General features: G+C 49.3%; 1 protein-coding gene across 1 annotated transcript in view; it reads right to left on the bottom strand.

Moving 5' to 3' along the window:
• LOC307224847 (uncharacterized protein) overlaps nucleotides 1–23,357 on the bottom strand; it is a gene marked incomplete at its 5' end in the record, with an annotated part of 74,537 nt that overhangs the window by 24,444 nt on the left and 26,736 nt on the right. The window contains 7 exons of the mRNA XM_079992020.1: nucleotides 300–390; nucleotides 1,604–1,774; nucleotides 9,849–9,959; nucleotides 11,921–12,007; nucleotides 14,421–14,513; nucleotides 16,345–16,404; nucleotides 19,473–19,687. Of these exons, the coding sequence (XP_079848146.1) occupies nucleotides 300–390; nucleotides 1,604–1,774; nucleotides 9,849–9,959; nucleotides 11,921–12,007; nucleotides 14,421–14,513; nucleotides 16,345–16,404; nucleotides 19,473–19,687 (828 nt within the window). The remainder of the gene's footprint in view (nucleotides 1–299; nucleotides 391–1,603; nucleotides 1,775–9,848; nucleotides 9,960–11,920; nucleotides 12,008–14,420; nucleotides 14,514–16,344; nucleotides 16,405–19,472; nucleotides 19,688–23,357) is intronic.

Here is a 23,357-nt window from a genome sequence, read left to right on the forward strand (position 1 = left end):
GGGGACAACAGAGGACGAGATGGTGGGACAGTGTTCTCCAAGAGACCAACATGAGTTTGACCAAGCTACAGGAGGCAGTGGAAGACAGGAGTGCCCAGCGTACTCTGGTCCAGGGGGTCACGAAGAGGCGGACACAACTAAACGACTAAACAACAACAAAGATTAGAAGAAGCCACGTACGGACTCTGTTTTCTGCACACTGACACACAGTAGCAAACACTGTGCTCTACTTTATGGTCCAGAGAAGTCGTGAGACACCACGGAAGTGTACCGGACCCATTTCCTCCACACCCCAGTACCTGAGAGAATAGAATAGGTGATGGCAGCCTTCAGGTCACGGTCTCCGTCCTCAGCATGGATGGGACCAGGCAGGAACTGGAGGGGTTCTGTCTGCAAGAGATAAACAACCTTCAGGGAAAGCAGGCAGAGAAATATGCATGGGCAGGGGAGCGAGTTTGAGTTTCTGCCCTGCACATTGTTGCAGGAATTTATGTATAGGTTGGGGGGGGGGTTGCCCCTCCAGCAGATATCATGCACATGCAACCCACTACCAAAACCAGCACAATCACTTTTGTAACTTTTGTGATTTGTCCCCACAAAACACTTCATCACAGTTTCTTCCTGTCTATTCAAAAGGCCTCTGCTGCACAATACCAAATGTCAGAATTCACTGATAAATGTCTTTATGTATTGGCTCACTCGGAAATCTTCAGAAATTCATATAGACATGTGAGCTAAGGTACTCAGCAGCCCCTCTGCCTGAGTGATAATCCCTGGCATCCTGATACCTGAGTGCCAGACAGGTAGCCATGCCAGAAATAACAAACCCAGATGAAGACAAAAGGGTGTGATTCACTTGGCTGGGAAATAGGAAATGTAAATGTCTCTTTTGTTACACTTAATGGGTATTTGGTGGAGGCAAGGGGAACCATGGGGCTGGGTCCAGGATGCTCAGATTCCTGCCACCAGACCTCCCCTTTCATGATGTAACTGTGATGTATGAATGATGTAGTTTGGGGGGGGGGGTGTAACGCAGGTGGCACTGTGGGTTAAACCACAGAGCCTAGGACTTGCCAATCAGAAGGTCGGCGGTTTGAATCCTCACAACGGGGTGAGCTCCCGTTGCTCGGTCCCTGCTCCTGCCAACCTAGCAGTTCGAAAGCACGTCAAAGTGCAAGTAGATAAATAGGCACCACTCTGACGGGAAGGTAAACGGTGTTTCCGTGCACTGCTCTGGTTCGCCAGAAGCGGCTTAGTCATGCTGGCCACATGAGCTGTACGCGGGCTGTACGCCGGCTCCCTCGGCCAATAAAGCGAGATGAGGGCCACAACCCCAGAGTCTGGACCTAATGGTCAGGGGTCCCTTTACCTTTTTTAACATGGGGATTAGCAGCTAATAAAAGTTTTGGTTCTTTTTTGTACAGGGCTTCCATCTTGTTCCACCTGGTGGGAGGTGGGAGTCCTGTCGCGACAGTCTTCAATCAAGACCAAGCCTACTGGCTGCTGTTTTGCTCTGGTATTCCTGGCTGGTGTCCTCTCTGTTAACAACGTCACATTTTTAACAGCAGGCACCACATTTTCAACACCAGATGCCCCTGCTCACCTTGACCTCCCCTTCTGTGATGTTGGCGGTGTAGACAGGGCTGACACAAACACCGACCCCATCGTGCGACAGGAAGTTGCACGGCAGGAACTGGGGGTACTGGTCGTCTCCGTCCATCACGTTGACGTGGATCCTGGCTGAGGAATTGTACCTTTCCTTTGTGTTCATTTCCTGGGGCAGAGAAAGCTCAGGTTAAACACCCCAGTGTAAGAACATAAGAAGAGTGTGCTGGATCAGGCCAGTGACCCAGTCAGTCCAGCATCCTGTTCTCACAGGGGCCAACGAGACCTTACTCTCTTAGAGGCATTCCAAACTAAGTTTTTCCGCTGTCTGCTGGGGACCCCCTCTTGCATATCCAACATAGCGGTCCGTTTGGAAGTTGGGCAAATTCCTATCAGTACTCGGATATGGATATTGAAGATCCATTATTGGCTAAAGCTTATTTTCTTCCCGGTTGGGCTGGCACCTTTAACCTTATTAGATACCTACCAATCCAGATGGAAAGCTACACTGCTGGAAAAGCTTAAAGGCTTGGGGATCCCACAGCAGACTTTGATAGCGACAGGCTTCAAGAAAGCTAGGACTACAATCTGCCAGCGTATCCGGGACGTAGAATTACAATGCCACATGAGCGAAATGATCAAACATCCGGCAATAAGGGACTATGGAGGTTTCTCTCCAGCTAACTATCTGTCAGGTCTTCAGGTACCCAAATACAGACGGTCTTTTACCCTCGCCAGATTTAACGTTCTTCCTTCTGCCTTACTTCAGGGCAGATTTGAGGGTAAACCATACACAGCACGGGTCTGTCCTTGTGGTTCGTTGGAAGTTGAAACTGCCTCACATGTACTATTACGTTGTCGTCTTTACGAGGATATACGTTTGACTTTTATTACACCTGTTTTGCAAAAGTCCAGGAAAGAATCGGAATACCATAGTTTAAAACTACTGTTAGAGGACAAGAATCCCAAGACTACATTAAATGTAGCTAAATTCTGTGCGTCTGCAATCAATCGCAGGAAGCAAGTGGTATCCCATAATGTTAAAACCCCTAAATGTTAATCACAGGGGACACGCTAACAATTAATTTTAATTTTTGTATTTAGAGCCTTGTTATATTCATATTGCCCCTAGTATTTCTGATATTTTTTATGATCTGTGTTATTGTGTGTGTTGATGCTGGTCTGTGACCGTATTAATAAATTCAATTCAGGGCCCAACAAGATGCCTCAACAGGAAACCCTCCAGCATGATCTGAACGCAAGACTCCTCTTGCCACCCTGTGGAATCCAGATTCTGGTAGAAGCAAAGCAGGAGCTATTGTGGTTGGTAGTCCCAGAGGACCCTCTCCTCCATGAATTTGTCTAATCCTCTTTTAAAGCAATATAATAACGCAGGTGGCGCTGTGGGTTAAAGCCTCAGCGCCTAGGGCTTGCCGATCGAAAGGTCGGCGGTTCGAATCCCTGCGGCGGGGTGCGCTCCCGCTGCTCGGTCCCAGCGCCTGCCAACTAGCAGTTCGAAAGCACCTCCGGGTGCAAGTAGATAAATAGGGACCGCTTACCAGCGGGAAGGTAAACGGCGTTTCCGTGTGCGGCTCTGGCTCTGGCTCTGGCTCTGGCCAGAGCAGCGATGTCACGCTGGCCACGTGACCCGGAAGTGTCTCCGGACAGCGCTGGCCCCTGGCCTCTTAAGTGAGATGGGCGCACAACCCCAGAGTCTGTCAAGACTGGCCCGTACGGGCAGGGGTACCTTTACCTTTACCTTTAATAATAATAATAATAATAATAATAATAATAATAATAATAATAATTTATTTGTACCCCGCCCATCTGGCTGGGTTTCCCCTTAGAATTGGGGACACCTGGCTACTAGCAGTACATGGGTAAAGGGATCTAGGGATCTTAGTGGATCACAACCTTGACATGAGTCCACAGTGTGATGCAGCAGCAAAAAAACCTAACGCTATTCTAGACTTTATCAATAGAAGTTTAGTGTCCGGATCAAGGGAAGTCATAGTCCCACTCTATTCTGCCTTGGTCAGACCACAGCTGGAATACTATGTCTAATTCTGAGAACCACAATTTAGGAATAATGTTGACAAGCTGGAAAGTGTGCAGAGGAGGGCAGCCAAGATGATCAAGGGTCTGGAAACTAAGCCTGATGACAGCGGCATAGCGTGGGTTGTCAGCACCCGGGGCAAGGCAAGTAATTTGCGCCCCCTAACCCGGGACAAGGCAAGTAATTTGCGCCCCTAACCCCTAACCTGCCGCCGCTGCCAGCTTCTTCTTGCTGCTGCCTGGGCTGGGGTATTTACGGCGAGAATGGCTGGGGTATTTACAGCGGTGGCGGCGGGTCCGTGTCAGGTGATCTGAGGCGAGTTGCCGCTGGCGCTGCTGCCCAAACGACGCCGCTTGCCCGGAGGAGGAGGAGGGCAGAGAGGCGAGGAAAATGCAACATGGCCCAGCAGCTGCAGCAGCAGCGGCGGCGGGGCTGTGAGGAGGGGCTGCCTGGCGCGCCCTCCGCGGCCGTGATGTGCGGGGACCGCGGCGAGCGCTGAGATCCGCTGCCTGCCGGACACCTTCAGCCTGGACGCACGCACAGCTCGTTGGTTCCGCAAGACATGGGGCTCTGCTACAGCCTGCGCCCGAGGCTCTTTGGCGACTCCGGAGGCGGCGAGCGTGCCCCCCCCAGATGTTGCGCCCGGTGCGGCCGGCCCCCCCTGCACCACCCATGCTACGCCACTGTCTGGTGAGGAACGGTTGAAGGAGCTGGGGATGTTTAGCCTGGAAAAGAAGAGACTGAGAGGAGATATGAGAGCTGTTTTCCAATATCTTAAGGGCAGTTACGTGGAAAAAGGAAAAAGCTTGTTTTCTCCTGCTCCGGAGGGTCAGACTCGAACCCATTATGATTTGTTATTTACAGTGGACGCTCGGGTTGCGAACATGATCCGTGCAGGATGCACGTTTGCAACCCGCAGAGTACGTAAACCCGCAGTGACGCATCTGCGCATGTGCAGGTCGTGATTCAGTGCTTCTGCGCATGCATGACTGCCAAAACCTGGAAGTAACCCACTCTGGTACTTCCAGGTTTCAGCAGTCCGTAACCCCAAAAAACGAAACCTGAAGGATCTGTAACCCGAGTTATGACTGTACAGTGGTACCTCGGGTTACATACGCTTCAGGTTACATACGCTTCAGGTTACGGACTCCGCTAACGCAGAAATAGTGCTTCAGGTTAAGAACTTTGCTTCAGGATGAGAACATAAATTGTGCACCGGCGGTGTGGCAGCAGCACGAGGCCCCATTAGCTAAAGTGGTGCTTCAGGTTAAGACCTCCAGAACGAATTAAGTACTTAACCCGAGGTACCACTGTATTTTGGTTGGATAATGTTCTCGAAGCTACCAGCATGAGTTTAACCGAACTGCGGGAGGCAGTGGAAGACAGGAGGGCCTGGCGTGCTCTGGTCCAGGGGGTCACGAAGAGTCGGACACGACTAAACGACTAAACAACAACAACCACTGTATTTTAAAAAGCTAATCTGGTAAAGCAAAATGGGAGCAAAGGAAAGCAGGATGCGATTTTTGTAAACCGCTTTGAGGTCTTCTGACCATGCAGTGGTAGGACTCGAACCCATGGCTTTGGGGAGAATCAGGAAGAATTTTCGGACAGTAAGAGCTGATCGACAGGGGAACGGTCTCCCTTGGGACGTGGTGGACTCTCCTTCCTTGAAGGTTTTTAAACAGACGTTGGATGGCCATCTGTCCTGCATGCTTTAGCTGAAATTCATGCACTGTAAGGGGGGTGGACTAGATGGCTCTTGGGGGTCCCTTCCAACTGATTCTACGAAATCAGAACGAACGCTCGTTGAACAGCAGAGCATCCTCCTGCAAACGAATCGTGGCAAATGCTCTCCGAACACGTCACACGGAAGCCCTGGCGTTGAGCCGCAGAGCCCATAACGCACCTGCGGGCACGTGCCATGGGTGGCTGCCCCAGGGCACACCTGAAGGGCACCTGGCTTGGAAGCAAACCAGCAGGGGGGGCAAGGAGGAAGAGGCGGGAGCGGGAGCAGGACGGGCCTCGTGCAAGCGACGGGGGCGCTGGGCACCTTGCCACCTGGAGAGCAGCCCAAGTGCTTCGTGGGGCAGGTGTGGGCGATGCAGAAGGGCTGGCGCGAAACTGGGGGGCACACACCATTTGGGCAAAGAGGGGGTGAGCCTCACAGATGGCGGGGGGCGCGGCTTGGCATTCCTGGGGCCACAAGGAGATGGGGGCTGGCTCTGGATGCAGCGAATTGCCGCTTGACGTTAGCCCTCTTAGAGAAATTAAAAGAAGGGGGGAGAGATTTAAGCCATTAGCCCTGAAGGGGGGGAGCTGACAGGATCACGCCACCCCCAATTAGCCAGCTTAGGGAGGCCCAGGCGGCTGTTAATGAGCCGGCGAGCAGCGAGGGGGGGGGGTAAGTGTGCCTGAAAATAGCTGCCCACAAAGAAAAGCCTCCTGGTCTCTCCGAAAAGCCTCGCGCTCTGCAACTGCTTAGGTTTCAGCGGCGATTCCCGCAGTTGGACGAGACAACAGTCTTCCCGAACCTGGTGCCCGCCAGACGTTTTGGCCGACGTCTCCGCCCAGCACGGCACGTGCGTCTTGAGGGCGCCGTCTTGGCGAAGGCTGCCCTGGCCACCCCGTGGTTGCCTGGCAGCGGACCAAAGGAAGTCTCCTTTGTCGTGGAGCGCAGACTGTGGAACTCACTGCCACATGAATGGCATTAAAAGAGGACTGGGTGAGGGAAAGCTCACAATGGCTGTGCTCTCATTCCTGCATCTCACGGGGTTGGACTGGATGACCTTCAGGGGTCCCAACTCGACAATTCCACATTCCCTCTGCAGTTGGAGGCTGCAATCCTTCTGAATACCAATTGCTGGGAACCAAATGAGATGAGAGGGCTCTTGCGGCCGGATCCTGTCTGCGAGTTTCCCATTTGTTGTTGTTTAGTCGTTTAGTCGTGTCCGACTCTTCGTGACCCCATGGACCAGAGCACGCCAGGCCCTCCTGTCTTCCACTGCCTCCCGCAGTTTGGTCAGACTCATGTTTGTAGCTTCGAAGACACTATCCAACCATCTCGTCCTCTGTCGTCCCCTTCTCCTTGTGCCCTCCATCTTTCCCAACATCAGGGTCTTTTCCAGGGAGTCTTCTCTTCTCATGAGGTGGCCAAAGTATTGGAGCCTCAGCTTCACGATCTGTCCTTCCAGTGAGCACTCAGGGCTGATTTCCTTCAGAATGGATCGGTTTGTTCTTCTTGCAGTCCATGGGACTCTCAAGAGTCTCCTCCAGCACCATAATTCAAAGGAATCAATTCTTCGGCGATCTGCCTTCTTTATGGTCCAGCTCTCACTTCCATACATCACTACTGGGAAAACCATAGCTTTTACTATACGGACCTTTGTTGGCAAGGTGATGTCTCTACTTTTTAAGATGCTGTCTAGGTTTGTCATTGCTTTCCTCCCAAGAAGCAGGCGTCTCTTAATTTCGTGGCTGCTGTCACCATCTGCAGTGATCATGGAGCCCAAGAAAGTAAAATCTCTCACTGCCTCCATTTCTTCTCCTTCTATTTGCCAGGAGGTGATGGGACCAGTGGCCATGATCTCCGTTTTTTTGATGTTGAGCTTCAGACCATATTTTGCACTCTCCTCTTTCACCCTCAATAAAAGGTTCTTTAATTCCTCCTCACTTTCTGCCATCAAGGTTGTGTCATCTGCATATCTGAGGTTGTTGATCTGAGTTTCCCATAGGCATCCAATTGACTTGGTTGCTCTTCCAGCTTTTGCTTCTGACTGGACGGGCTGTTGTCCTGATCCAAAAGGCTTGTCTTGGAATCAAAGAATTGGAGAGTTGAAAGGGACCCTGAGGGACCATCTATTCCAACCCCCTGCAATGCAGCAATCTCAGCTAAAGCATTCAGGACAGGTGGCCACCCAACCTCTGCTTAAAAACCTCCAAGGAAGCAGAGTCCACCACCTCCTGAGGAAGCCCATTCCACTGCAAAACATCTATTACCGTCAGCAATGTCTAGGCAACACGATGACCATGTACATACGCAATAGACAATCTTTATAGAATTCCTTCAAACCATAACAAGGACAAAATGAAATCTTTAGGCTCAAAGTCTCTGGAAATCTTTAAATGAAGCGAGGAACCAGATTTGTGGGATGCGGGTGGAGCTGTGGGTTAAACCACAGAGCCTAGGGCTTGCCGATCAGAAGGTCAGTGGTTCGAATCCCCACGACGGGATGAGCTCCCGTTGCTCAGTCCCTACTCCTGCCAACCTAGCAGTTCGAAAGCATGTCAAAGTACAAGTAGATAAATAGGTACCGCTCCGGTGGGAAGGTAAACGGCAATTCCGTGAGCTGCTCTGGTTCGCCAGAAGCGGCTTAGTCCTGCTGGCCACATGACCCGGAAGCTGTACGCCGGCTCCCTCGGCCAGTAAAGCGAGATGAGCACCTCAACACCAGAGTCGGCCACGACTGGACCTAATGGTCAGGGGTCCCTTTACCTTTACCAGACTTTGTACGATGAAAGACAAGCTGTGAAGCTTTGTGTATTCAGCAAATATGACGTCCAACACTGAACAGAGATTTTGGATATTGACTATTGTTTCGTAGAATTCTTCATCAGTGTGGTGGGAGGATATAGAACTGCTTCATAAACTCATCTTATTTCAAATGAATGTATGTAAATGAAAATATGAAATGCTGTGGAACAGTGCTCATGTAATAATGTAGTCACTGCTGACAAAGAATTCTACGAAACGGTAGTCAATATCCGGAATCACTGTTCAGCGTTGGACATCTTATTTGCCGAATACACAAAGCTTCACAGCTTGTCTTTCATCGTACAGAGTCTGGTACCTCACTTCATTTAAAGATTTCCAGAGACTAAAGATTTCATTTTGTCCTTGTTATGGTTTGAAGGAATTAGATTGTCTATTGCGTATGTACATGGTCATCATGTTGCCTAGACATTGCTGACGTTCTCTTTGCAACACAGGGGTTGGCTTGGTTACAAACAGCTCTTACCGTCAGAAAGTTCTTCCTGATATTTACCCTGGATATACTTTTTTGTAACTGCAAGCCATGGGTTCGGGTCCTACATCCCAGAGCAGGAGAAAAACTATTCTTACCTTCTCATAAGGGGCTCGTGTTAATGTTTAAAGCCCTAAATGACTCAGGCCCCAGAGGCGGACCTCTTGAGAGTTCCTCCATCCTCAGAGGCTCAGGATGGTAGCCTGGGGGAAAGGCCTTTTCTGTGGTGGCCCCTAATCCATGAGACTCCCTCCCCACAGAGGCATGTCTGTCACCTTCATTGCACAGCTTCTGGAGGATGCTGAAGACCCTGGCCTTTGACCCTTCAGGTACAGTGGACGCTCGGGTTGCGAACATGATCCAAGCAGGATGCACGTTCGCAACCCGCAGCACCACATCTGCGCACGCGCAGGTTGAGATTCAGCACTTCTGCGCATGTGCAAAGTGCGATTTAGCACTTCTGCGCATGCGCGACCGCCGAAACCCGGAAGTAACCCATTCCAGTGCTTCCGGGTTTTGGCGGTCCGTAACCCAAAAAAACCCAACCTGAAGTGGCTATAACCCGAGGTGTGACTGTACAGTGGTACCTCGGGTTAAGTACTTAATTCGTTCCAGAGGTCCGTTCTTAACCTGAAACTGTTCTTAACCTGAAGCACCACTTTAGCTAATGGGGCCTCCTGCTGCCGCCATGCTGTCGTCGCATGATTTCTGTTCTCATCCTGAAGCAAAGTTCTTAACCTGAAGCACTATTTCTGGGTTAGCAGAGTATGTAACCTGAAGCGTATGTAACCTGAAGTGTCTGTAACCCGAGGTATGACTGTATATGTTTTTAGAACCCATTTTATTTCTGTAACTGCAAGTTATTTTAAACTGGTCTTAACATTTTAATGTTCAAAATCTCTTGAGCCAGCCTAGCGCCTCAGGGTAGGATATTAATAAGAGTAATGTGTTCAAATTCTGCTCCCCAAAGGCATCCAGTTGGCCGCTGTGAGACAGGTTGCCAATGGCCTCACCCGGCAGGTTGTTCTCATGTTCTTACGAGGTGCTGAGAACACAGGCACTGGCTGGCATCCTAGTGTGGGAGCAGCGAGGGGCAACAGCGAAGAGAGCATTCGGCCCTTGTGGGTGCCCCCATGCCACCCCCAATCTCCCACTCCCCTCCTCACCACAGCATGGATCACAAACTCCAGGTGCCTCTTGGTCTCAAAATCCAGCGCTTTGCCCAGCACAATCCTCCCGCTGTTGGGCAGGTCGATCCGGAAATATTTGGCGTCGGCCTGGAAGTTCAAACAGGGGTGGTAGCCATGCAGCTGGCACAACAGATGCCCACAGAGGGTGGCAAGCCCGGCATCCCTCTGGGTCCCCTCTCCCCAAGGCGCTTCTCCCGCCCGCTCACCCCTTGCCCCGCAAATCCATTTCCTCCACCCGCAGAGGTATTGGCCGTAATCTACGCCCACGGCCAGGTCTAGGTGTCCTGGTTCCCCCCGGCTAATCCGACACCCACGCCAGTGTTGCCATGGAACAAAGGGGGTCAGCAAGGGATGGGCAAGCGTGCTGCGGCCACACGGTTGTGGCCGAGCGAGGGCTGGGCACCGGCCAACTCAGCCAAGGCTCCAGCACAAAATAGTGCCAACGCCTTTGCTTTGCTCTCCGCTGGTAGGACGGAAGGTCGGGAGCTGAACAGCAGGTGGCGCCAGAGCAGACAGAAGGAGACCCCAGTGGCGTAGCGTGGGGGGTGCAGGGGGGGCCGGCCGCACCGGGCGCAACATCTGGGGGTTAGGGAAATCCACAGGTTAGGGGGCGCAAATCCACGGGTTAGGGGGCACAAATCCATGGGTTAGGGGGCGCAAATTACTTGCCTTGCCCCGGGTGCTGATAACCCACGCTACGCCACTGGAAGACCCACAACTTTTTTGCTGATACGGTTGTGCCCTGCATGGTTGGTTGGGAAATGGACGCATAAACGGAAAGGGGAGCAGCCAGAAGGGGCCGCCCGAGATCACGTACTGGCCCAGTGAGATCTCATGCAACCTTCCCTGAGGAAGGTGGTTGGGTTTAAAAAGTTCTCTCCATGCCCGGGTTTGCAGGACCTGGCCTGGGGGTTGGACTAGATGACCCTCGGGGTCCCTTCCAAGTCTATAGTTCTGTGATTCCCACAGCCAAGTAAGATAGGGACAGTCACATAGGGGCGTTTCCGGGGGTTTGCCCAGAGTGCAATTTTGCCCCCAGAACGTAATCCTGGCACAAGTTGCATGGTTGCAAAAATTCTAGCTCTGCCTATATTAGTAGCAATAGTAATATTAATAATGGAATGGGGGAAAAGCTGGCGGCTAGTTCCTGGAGCTGGTCGGCAACTGGCAGTCACTAATAATAATAATAATAATAATAATAATAATAATAATAATAATAATTTATTGTTTATACCCTGCCACTCTGGGCAGCTTCCAACAAAATATTAAAAATACAAAAAAAAAAAACCTGACATTAAAAACTTCCCTAAACAGGGCTGCCTTCAGATGTCTTCTAAAAGTCAGATAGTTGTTTATTTCCTGGACATCTGATGGGAGGGCGTTCCACAGGGCGGGCGCCACTACCAAGAAGGCCCTCTGCCTGTTCCCTGTAACCTCGCTTCTCGCAATGAGGGAACCGCCAGAAGGCCCTCGGCGCTGGACCTCAGTGTTTGGGTAGAATGATGGGGGTGGAGACACTCCTTCAGGTATATAGGACTGAGGCTGTTTAGGGCTTTCAAGGTCAGCACCAACACTTTGAATTGTGCTCGGAAACATACTGGGAGCCAATTTAGGTCTTTCAGAACTGGTGTTTTGTGGTCCCAGTCCCCAGTCTGGCTGCTGCATTCTGGATTAGTTGCAGCTTCCGGGTCACCTTCAAAGGTAGCCTCACGTAGAGCGCATTGCAGTAGTCCAAGCGGGAGATAACCAGAGCATGCACCACTCTGGCGAGACAGGGAGGGTCTCATCCTGCGTACCAGATGGAGCTGGTAGACAGCTGCCCTGGACACAGAATTGACCTGCGCCTCCATGGACAGCTGTGAGTCCAAAATGACCCACAGGCTGCACACCTGGTCTTTGGTGCAGCTCGAAGGTCGGTACACCAAAAGGAATCCTGTACTGCCCCTATTGCCCAACATCCAGAACATTTATACTAAAATTAAAGTAATCCCCAGCCCCAACTAAAAGTTTGTCTTCCTCCTCCTGGTGGCCTTGGAGAGAGGACTCACCGACGTGCCGTCAATCACGTACATGAGGGTGTCGCCATCGGCGTCCTCCGCCTGGGTGCTGAAGATCACGGAGTGGGGGGCGGCCAGCTGGGGAGAAGAGGGGGGGAGAGGGGGGGTTAGGCGGGAAGTCAGGCCTAGTGAGAGGGGTCCTCCTTACCGACTCTCTCATCCTTCCTGGGATATGGGGATAAAACATACCATATTTTGTGCTCCATAAGATGCACCTGACCATAAGACACACCTAGATTTTAGAGGAGGAAAGGGGGAAAAGCCCCTTATTTGAGGATCAACTCAAAGTTGTGCAGTTTCTTTTGCAAAGAGGGAAAAGGCCTTTTTTTTGAGGATCAGCTCAAAGTTGTTGAGCTTACTTTGCAAAGGGAAAAAATCCTTTTTTTATGGGGTTCAACTCACAGTCCTGCAGCTTCCTTAGGAAAAGAAAGGGAGCCGTTTCTACAGTTTCCAGACAGATAATCTAATCAGCCAGTCCCATGTCGCTGGGGAAACAAGCAGCCTCCGTCTGCAGAACATTCAACAATGGAGGCCGGGGCAAGAGCCAGCATTCAACCGCACATTCGCTCCATAAGACGCACAGACGTTCTCCCTTACTTTTTAGGAGGAAAAAAGTGTGTCTTATGGAGCAAAAAATACGGTGCCCAGGCAACGTGGCTGGCTAGATAACCTCGTCCCTCAAATGCAGGGGCACCAGTGACGTCTCATCTGCCCACCGTGAGAAGGAATGAGAAACACTCTCTTTTGGCAGAACATCAGGTTTCTCAGGACTAGCCTTTTCCACCGCAGTTTAGCAGTTAAGTCGTGCACTGAGAACCAAGGAGACCCGAGTTCAAATCCTCACGCCGCTATCAAAGCATAGCTGTCAACTTACAGATTTGAAAATAAGGGACCAGCGGCCTCAAAAATAATGGATCAGCAGCCAAAATAAGGGATTTTCAGAGCACAGGTATGTTCAGCTTCTGAGCCCCTCCGAGCCAAAGGCAGAAAGCCCAGCCAGCAGCCAAACGAAGCCTCAAGCGGTGGTTCCCACAGCGCAGCAACCCAGCAAAGGGGATGCAGCAAGGAAAACCACTGTCACCTCTCCGCTGGGAAGCGCTGAGCAAAGGCGAGTCCCCAGGCAACGCGGCCAATTTGATCGGCACAAGGCATGCAAGCTCCACCCCCCAGTCATTCGTAGACTCCTTATTGGGTGAGCAACACAGCCAAGCAACACAGTTGGAGCCTCCCTCCTTCCTGGCCGGCAGGGAGGGAGGGAGGGAGGGAGGGAGAGGAGCTGCTTCCTTTGAAACCCGGAAAATTTAAGGGACATCATCAATAAGGGACAGCAGCGGGACATAGCGCTGGGATAAGGGACTTTCCCGCCAAATAAGGGACGGTTGACAGCTATGTATCAAAGATTTATTGGGTGACATCAGGCGGGTGCGCCAAGTTGCACCCAACATGTGGGGGGGCGGCTGTTGCACATTGATGATGTCACAAGCACGATGCTTTCTTTGCCCCACACCCAACCCCCGGGCAGGCCATGCCTGCCAGGATGCTCTGGCAATCACGGCGGGGGCCGCAGAAGGCGAAAATCACTCTCTAAGCCGCTCGCCTTCACCCGGCACACCTGTGCTTGCCCAGGGGTGATGGGGATGATGGCCCCCTCAATACTGGGTGAAGGGCCTGAGCCCCCTGCCTCAAAATATTGAGTGGGGGGAAGCTCTTTCTGCCCCCTATATCCAGCGGCCTGACCTCAGGCCAGTCACTAATATCGCTCAGTTTAACCTGCCTTGCAGGCCTGTTGGGAAGATAAAATGGCTGGAGGTGTGCAGAGAACCTAATCTTATTCTTGGAGGGAGATAATAATAATAATAATGATAACAATATTTTTTTATTTATACCCCACCCTTCCCAGTTCAGAAAATCGGGTTCAGGGCGGCTAACAACAAATTTAAAGCACTTAATTGATGCAACAAAAAACAGCATAAAATACAGTATAAAACGTGAATAACAATAAATTCAGAATTCAAAAATCAGTTTAGGGGGGAAATCTACCTAATAAACATTCGATGATCACCAGGGCTAGCTGGCTAAATTAGTCCTGTTTGGGTCAGCGAGGAGACCAGGGGAGAATTAGCTGTGGGATCCCAGCGCGGCTAATCTTCATAAAAAGGGGAGGGGGAGGGAAGGAAGGGGAATAAAAGATCAGGCTAAGTTCAAATTGAAAGCCAGGCGGAATAGCTCTGTCTTACAGGCCCGGCGGAAGGAAGTTTCCTGGGACAGAGCATTCCACCAGGTCGGAGCCATCACTGAGAAGGCCCTGGCTCTGGTGGAGGATAATCTGACTTCCTTAGGGCCCGGGACCTCTAAACTATGGTTACTCATGGACCTTAAAGTATTTCCTTAAGCTTGGTATTTCTCCTCTGTTCCTCTGAGTCCCCTGTTCTGGAGAAGGGCCCGGGGTCTTCCTGGGCCCTCCAGTCCCGGCCAGGCGCCAGGCACTCACCTCGCTGATGTTCTGCGTCAAAATGGTGTCCTCCTGGAACCGCGGCTTGTTGTCATTCTCGTTCATCACCTGGACAATGATCCTGTACTCAGCCTGCCAGGGAAGAAGAGGGTGTTGTGAGGGGCTTCCCTCGAGCGCCACCTGCCCTGGAAAACTATAGTTCCCTTTGCTGGGAGGAACGGGGGCGGGGAGAGGACTGCGCCCTGGAGTTTGGAGACGGGGATCACTGAGAGCAACGCAACAGTGGATCCCCCCATGATCCTGGATCTCGATTTACGATTTTGTGCTACACTTTACAGCAAGGCTCCCATGGGAGAAGTGTCACAGGGCGCCAGAGCTACAGGAGACGACTGTCTGGATCCGCACCATGCATTTAAAGCTCTACAACACTACTTTGGGCAGTCATAGCTCCCCCAAAAGAATCTCGGGAACTGTAGTTTGCTGAGGATACAAAGGCTCCCCCAAAAGAATCTCGGGAACTGTAGTTTGCTGAGGATACAAAGGCTCCCCCAAAAGAATCTCGGGAACTGTAGTTTGCTGAGGATACAAAGGCTCCCCCAAAAGAATCTCAGGAACTGTAGTTTGCTGAGGATACAAAGGCTCCCCCAAAAGAATCTCAGGAACTGTAGTTTGCTGAGGATACAAAGGCTCCCCCAAAAGAATCTCGGGAACTGTAGTTTGCTGAGGATACAAAGGCTCCCCCAAAAGAATCTCAGGAACTGTAGTTTGCTGAGGATACAAAGGCTCCCCCAAAAGAATCTCGGGAACTGTAGTTTGCTGAGGATACAAAGGCTCCCCCAAAAGCATCTCGGAAACTGTAGTTTGCTGAGGATACAAAGGCTCCCCCAAAAGAATCTCGGGAACTGTAGTTTGCTGAGGATACAAAGGCTCCCCCAAAAGAATCTCGGGAACTGTAGTTTGCTGAGGATACAAAGGCTCCCCCAAAAGAATCTCGGGAACTGTAGTTTGCTGAGGATACAAAGGCTCCCCCAAAAGAATCTCGGGAACTGTAGTTTGCTGAGGATACAAAGGCTCCCCCAAAAGAATCTCGGGAACTGTAGTTTGCTGAGGATACAAAGGCTCCCCCAAAAGCATCTCGGAAACTGTAGTTTGCTGAGGTGACCCTCCCAGGGCTACAGGCCCCAGAGAGGCTTAACACACAATCTTTCTTCGCAGTGAATGCTGGGAACTGTAGTTCTGAGTGGAACAGGGGTCTCCAAACAACTCTCAGCATCCTTAAAAAACTACGGTTCCCAGGGTTCTCGGCCATTTCAAGGGGTGTGGTCCTGCTGTAAACGTATCTCCATCACCCTCAGATTTTAATCGCATTGTTTTCCGGAACCCTAGACTCTCACAGCAGGAGATATTATTATTATTATTATTATTATTATTATTATTATTAATAATAATAATAATAATAGTAATAATGATGATGACAACAGTAGTTTGAGAGGGAGGTTTGTATCGGGGACAGGACTCAGCCTTCAACCGGGTGCGGGTGCGAGTTTGTGTAGAAACTGGCCTAGCCCTATGAAGGTAAAATTTGCATTTGTGGCCCCACCCCTTTTGTCATTTGCCCTGCCCACGGCGGCCCTCCAGGACGACAAAGGGCAAGTCTCTCCTTGCTCGAATTCCCCTTGGAAACATTTGTGGCTGGTGTGCACGTGGTCAGCCAAACCAGGGCCGTAAAGCACTTTGTAAGCAGCAGCCAGAGCCATGCTAAGCAGGAGACCAGGCGGGATATGCCAAAGGAACTTGAGCTTGAAAAGGGGAGTTTTAAGATCCTGCCCAGGACGTAGGAATAATAATAAAATAATAAAATAATAAAATAATAAAATAATAAAATAATAAAATAATAAAATAATAAAATAATAAAATAATAAAATAATAAAATAATAAAATAATAAAATGCAATGTTTTGTACCGGCGAGAAGCCGTCTTCCACGCATGTGAAGGAGACCATCAGAACAGGAGTTTCCAACGCCTGGAAGAGAGAGAGAAAAATGGAAAGCGTCACCCTGACATCATTCATGCATCTCTTTCCTCAGCTTTGCAAATGCAGAATTGCTATTTTTTAAATCATTATTGTCAGTGGCGCTTGCCCTGCGGAACGCCCTCCCAGCAGATGTCAAGGCAATAAACAACCATTTTACTTTTTAAAGACACCTGAAGGCGGCCCTGTTTAGGGAAGTTTTTAATTTCTGACGCTATATTGTTTTTAATATTCGGTTGGAAGCCACCCAGAGTGGCTGGGGAAACCCAGCCAGATGGGCAGGGTATAAATAATAAATTATTATTATTATTATTATTATTATTATTATTATTATTATTATTATTAACAACTGCCAGTTGCCGACCAGCTCCGGGAACTGGCCACCAGCTTTTCCCCCATTCCATTTTCATTTCACTTTTAATTTGTACACTGTCTTTCTATCTTACCATCCGCACACCTTATGACAATCTGATTCAATACCCAAAAAAGCACAATACAGTGGTACCTCTGGTTGCGGACGGGATCCGTTCCGGAGGTCCGGTTGGATTCCAAGGTTTCCGCAACCTGAGGACTGCTTCTGCGCAACCATTTTACTTTTTAAAGACACCTGAAGGCGGCCCTGTTTAGGGAAGTTTTTAATTTCTGACGCTATATTGTTTTTAATATTCGGTTGGAAGCCACCCAGAGTGGCTGGGGAAACCCAGCCAGATGGGTAGAGTATAAATAATAAATTATTATTATTGTTATTATTATTATTCTCACTGATGGTTCCTCATCATTCGGGGGGGGGGGGAGGATAAGAGGGGCTCTGCAGGGCTCTCTCCTGGGCCCGGTGTCAGACAACAATTTTATAAATAGCTTGGATAAAAGGGATTGAGAAGACAGTCAAACTGGGAGGGATAGCTAAGGCCGCAGAGGACAGAATCGGGATTTAGGATGGCCTTAAAGATTGGAGAACAGGGACAGAAGTAACTGAATGGATCTCAGTAGGGACGCAGGTGGCGCTGTGGGTTAAACCACAGAGCCTAGGACTTGCCGATCAGAAGGTCGGTGGTCCGAATCCCCACGACGGGCTGAGCTCCCGTTGCTCGGTCCCTGCTCCTGCCAACCCAGCAGTTTGAAAGCACACCAAAAAGTGCAGGTAGATAAATAAGTACCACTCTAGCGGGAAGGTAAACGGCGTTTCCGTGCACTGCTCTGGTTCACCAGAAGCAGCTTAGTCCTGCTGGCCACATGACCCAGAAGCTGTACGCTGGCTCCCTTGGCCAATAAAGCGAGATGAGCGCCGCAACCCCAGAGTCAGCCACGACTGGACCTAACGGTCAGGGGTCCCTTTACCTTTACCTTTAGGGGCAAACAGATGGTACTGCGCTTAGGCAGGGGAAAAATCCGAGGCACAAATATAGGATGAATCATAGAATCATAGAATCATAGAATGGACCCTGAGGGTCATCTAGCCCAACCCCCCGAAACCCTTGGGGTTCCTTCCAAGTCTATGATTCTATGATTTATAAGAACTTGATCGTTTAGTGTGGCAGCAGTTACCCTTGGGAACTCCCTGCCTATTGATATCAGGCAAGATGCCTTCACTGTATTCTTTTTGGCACCTGCTAGAAACATGGTAGGATGGACGGTGGCTAATGGATTGAGGTTGAATCCTGACAAGACAGAAGTACTGTTTTTTTTGGGGGGGGACAAGAGTTGGGCAGGTGTGAGGGACTCCCTTGTCCTGAATGGGATAACTGTGCCCCTGAAGGACCAGGGGCACAGCCTGGGAGTCATTTTGAACTCACAGCTGTCCATGGAGATGTTAGAATTCCTGTTCCATGATTGCAGTCATGGGATTGCTGTCTTTCACATGACGGTGTATGTTTTGACTCCACAGAGTGGGAAGTGACGGAGACAGGATGTTTGTGTTACTGTGGTCCTTGAAGTGGGACTATTGTCATTTGTTTGTTCCCTCTCTTTGCTGTCTGATACTAGAAAGAGAGGGAGCCATGTTGCAGTGCTCTGGGTGTGTTTATATGTAAATAAAGTAGATTAGCCAAAATACTGAGTTGCTGAGGTCTGTTAGGCATGATGCGCAAACTCTGCAGATCCCTAAGTGTGCCGATGTCTGTTGGCATCGGTCGCTGTGGTGTTCTAAGTCTCTCTAGTGTCATATGAGCAAAAACAGGGGTCACCGAAAGAAGTCTTGTCCCTGCAGGTAGCAAGACTGGAGCAGCACCAGATTTCGGTCCTTTGCCAACAACAAACAGTCGCTGTTTTTGTGTGTGGAATATATGCTATATGGTAATTGATGGACCCAATAGGTATCTCAAGCCATTTGCACATGTTGCCATGCAACCAGTCCATGCAGAATGTAGGCACCCTATATATAGAAAGGAGCAAACCAGTGATATTTTAGGAAGCAGGTGAGCAGGCGTAGGCAACCTTCAGCCCTCCAGATGTTTTGGGACTGCAGTTTCCATCATTCCTAACCACTGGTCCTGTTAGCTAGTGATCATGGGAATTGTAGGCCAAAACAACTGGAGGGCCAAAGGTTGCCTATGCCTGACTTACATAATAGGAGCCTACACAACACGAAACACTGTTGTTGTATGTAGGTTTTACTTTATATATGTTTTTATCTTATATTTGGGAAATGTACATCCAGGTGGTTTTTTTGTGTGTGTGGGCCCCCCAAGAGAGTGGAGTCCTAAGCTATAGGTCTGGGGTTGCAGCGCTCATCTCACTTTATTGGCCGAGGGAGCCGGCGTACACCTTCTGGGTCATGTGGCCAGCATGACTAAGCTGCTTCTAGCGAACCAGAGCAGCGCACGGAAACGCAATTTACCTTCCCACCGGAGTGGTACCTATTTATCTACTTGCACTTTGACATGCTTTCGAACTGCTAGGTGGGCAGGAGCAGGGACTGAACAACGGGAGCTCACCCTGTCGCGGGGATTCGAACCGCCGACCTTCTGATCGGCAAGTCCTAGGCTCTGTGGTTTAACCCACAGCACCACCTGCATCTTAGCTTATACGTAAATCCGGCACTGCACGGGAGCAACACTCACCTCTCGGTCCAACACCTTTTCCTCAGAGACATTCAGCCGCACAGCCTTGCCGTCCAAGTAGAACCAATCGGCATCGATCCCGCCCAAGGTCAGCTGGACAGCATCACCCTCGGGATCGCCGGACACCATTAACCGGCAGACCAAGGTGCCGTAAGGGCTGTTCTCCGGGATCTCAGTGAAGATGTTGCTTCCACCACTGCACTGGTCAGCAACCGCTAGCAGTCCCGAAGGGGGAAACGGAGAGGTCAGATACTGCTGAGAATTTCACACGAACGAAAATTAAACACCACCCACAATAACAGAATGGCAGACTCTTACGACTGAATACCTCGAACTGGCAAAGATGACAGGGAAAGTGAAAGAGCTCCCGAACCAAAAAGTAATACAAAGAATGGAAAATATTCAAAGATGTTAACGGAGAAATCTGAGGGTTCCCTTGGACAAAAAACAAGGACACCAGCCAGGAATACCAGAGCAAAACAGCAGCCAGTAGGCTTGGTCTTGATTGAAGACTGTCGCGACAGGACTCCCACCTGCCACCAGGTGGAACAAGATGAAGCCCCAAACAAAGGAGAACCCAAACTTTTATTAGGTGCTGATCCCCATGTTACACCCCGCAAACTACATCACTAATACATCATGGTTGCATCATGAAAGGGGAGGTCTGGTGGCCGTAATCTGAGCATCCTGGACCCTGCCCCATGGTTCCCCTTGCCCTCCACCAAACACCCATCAAGTGGAACAAAAGAGATATTTACATTTCCCTGTTTCCCAGCCAAGTTAATCACACCCTTTTGTCTTCATCTGGGTTTATTTCTGGAATGGCTACCTGTCTGGCACTCAGGTATCAGGATGCCAGGGATCATCACTCAGGCAGAGGGGCTGCTGAGTAGCTGAACTCATATGTCTATATGAATTTCTGAAGTTTTCCCAGTGAGTCAGTACATAAAGACATTTATCAGTGAATTGTTACATTTGGTATTCTGCAGCAGAGGCCCTTTGAATAGATAGGAAGCAACTGTGATGAAGTATTTTGTGGGGACAAATCACAAAAGTCACAAAAGCGATGGTGCTGATTTTGGTAGTGGGCTGCATGTGCATGATGTCTGCTGGAGGGGCAACCTATACATAAATTCCTGCAACAAAGATTACCTAAAAACATATTGTCCACATAACAATCTCCTTGCGGAATTCAACTGATCCTTGTAAAATGCAATGTGCAAATGTGAATTTGTTGGAGTACACGGAAACAAATTAGGGTGATAGAAGGCTGTGTGTGAAACGTAAATAACAATACAAGTACAATGAGAAGAACTGGAAGTCTTTTATTTAGAAATTCAATGAACGGTTGTATAATAATGCAAATTCTTGTTTTGTGTGTGTCCCTCCTTCTTTATCTTGTCTTAATCTTTTTTTTTCTTTTTCTATTTTTATTAATCAATTTCAACATAACAATTTATCAATCCTCTTAATCAATTACATTATTTTCCCCTCACCCCCACCAAGGACTCAGCTCCCCTCCCTGATTTCTTTACATAGATTGTTTTCTGCATGTTTGAAAATTGTACATATCCTTACTTTATCTATCATAAAGCCAGAAGCAACTTAGTCATGCTGGCCACATGATCCGGAAGCTGTATGCCGGCTCCCTCGGCCAATAAAGCGAGATGAGCGCCGCAACCCCAGAGTCATCCATGACTGGACCTAACGGTCAGGGGTCCTTTTACCTTTACTATTGCTTCAAAATTCATAAACAGAAGACATATAATATGTGCATGGAGTCACAAATAGTAGGAATCAAATAAATGTTCCATGAACAGGAATATAGGAGTGGTGCGTCACTATCAAAGATCACTGAGATGGAGGCAAAACGCCTTTCCCCAGTCAGTATCCTGTAAATGCAATGACAGGCGTTCCAAACGTAGCAACAGGGTAACAGTTCTCCCAGGATAATGAACTTTTTACATTGTCCACAAAGGTACATCTAATGGCCACGGATCAGCTTATTGTTTTTACTGTGTTTTTATTGGTGTTAGCCGTCCTGAGCGGGGAGGGCGGGGTATAAATAAAATGTATTATTATTATTATTATTATTATTATTATTATTATTATCTGACATGTTGCTTGTTCTTGTCCAGAGCTTTCTGTTTTGCAACACAAATGGAAAGGTCTGGCAGCTGGGAGGACCTGAGGAGGACTGGGGGAGCCTTGTAAATTCGTAGCGTGCTTTAAACCCCTTATCCAAAGCAGCTTGAGCCACAAGCTCTTCCTTCCTGCGTCCACTCAGATTTCTGGACTCATTAACAAGTTTCACCCCCGAACAAAACCCATCTGGTACCCAGTGGTAGAGTTAGATCGTTTCAGATTCCAGACTTAATGGTTTTGTTCCCAACCGCCCTGCTTTTAGGTAGTGTTACGGAAATTACTGTTATATTTGCAGTGTCCCAAGCACAGCGGAATGATGAGGAGTACGTGCCACATACTCTATATTACTTTATTTACACTTCAAAGCTGGTAGATTACAGAAAAACATCTTGCCTCTGCCGGAGCAGAGAAAGCATCCTCTCTCCTCTAAAGCACGGAGAGAACAGTGAAAAAAACAGGAAACCAGTGTACGTCACATCCAGTCTCCTTTCCCGTGGGAAAACCCAACAGCACAGACTGTGGAATGTAAACACCTGTCTCGTGACAAGCACTTCGCTGCACAGTGAAGAGAGCAGAAACCAACAATTACGGGGGGGGGCACATCTTTAAAGTTGTTAAATGTTACAAATATTATGCATAAATGTATCCTTTCGACTTGACAGCTCAGTGATGTTGTTGTTCTTGAGTTGTTTAGTCGTGTCTGACTCTTCGTGACCCCCTGGACCAGAGCACGCCAGGCACTCCTGTCTTCCACTGCCTCCCGCAGTTTGGTCAAACTCATGCTAGTAGCTTCAAGAACACTGTCCAACCGTCTCGTCCTCTGTCATCCCCTTCTCCTTGTTCCCTCCATCTTTCCCAACGTCAGGGTCTCTTCCAGGGAGTCTTCTCTTCTCACGAGGTGGCCAAAGTATTGGAGTCTCAGCTTCACGATCTGTCCTTCCAGTGAGCACTCAGGGCTGAATTCTATCTGAATGGTTAGGTTTGATCTTCTTGCAGTCCTTGGGACTCTCAAGAGTCTCCTCCAGCACCAGAATTCAGAAGCATCAATTCTTCGGCAATCAGCCTTCTTTATGGTCCAGCTGTCACTTCCATACATCACTACTGGGAAAACCAGGGTTTTAACTATACGGACCTTTGTTGGCAAGGTGATGTCTCTGCTTTTTAAGATGCTGTCTGGCTTTGCCATTGCTTTTCTCCCAAGAAGCCGGCGTCTTTTAATTTCGTGGCTGCTGTCACCATCTGCAGTGATCACGGAGCCCAAGAAAGTAAAATCTCTCACTGCCTCCATTTAGCATGTCTACTCCGAGTTAAAAACTTGTCCCTATCCCCTTTCTCTTTGCTGTGCATAACTTTATAGACCTCAATTTGTTTCTGTCCTGCAAGTTAAGTCTCCCCCAGGAGACCTAAAAGATGAGGATGGATTTATTTGGGGCCTCCTACGCAAATCCACTACTGTGGTTTCCCCAAAACTTCGGGAAGAATTCCCCAAGTTGTCGACCCACGCTGCAAACCTGTTCATGCATGAGACCGGATCGCATCATCACCAAGCGCACAAAGGCAGCGCTGACCTCTCTTTCTCAGCATGGAAATGGCATCGTTAATGTAAAAATTGCAAACGGGACCCAGAGATATTTTTTTAAAAAGTCATACACAAGGTGATGTCTCTGCTTTTTAAGATGCTGTCTAGGTTTGCCATTGCTTTTCTCCCAAGAAGCAGGCGTCTTTTAATTTCGTGACTGC

The sequence above is a fragment of the Podarcis cretensis genome (genome assembly GCF_951804945.1).
Source record: "Podarcis cretensis genome assembly, chromosome: 10".
Lineage (NCBI taxonomy): Eukaryota > Metazoa > Chordata > Lepidosauria > Squamata > Lacertidae > Podarcis > Podarcis cretensis.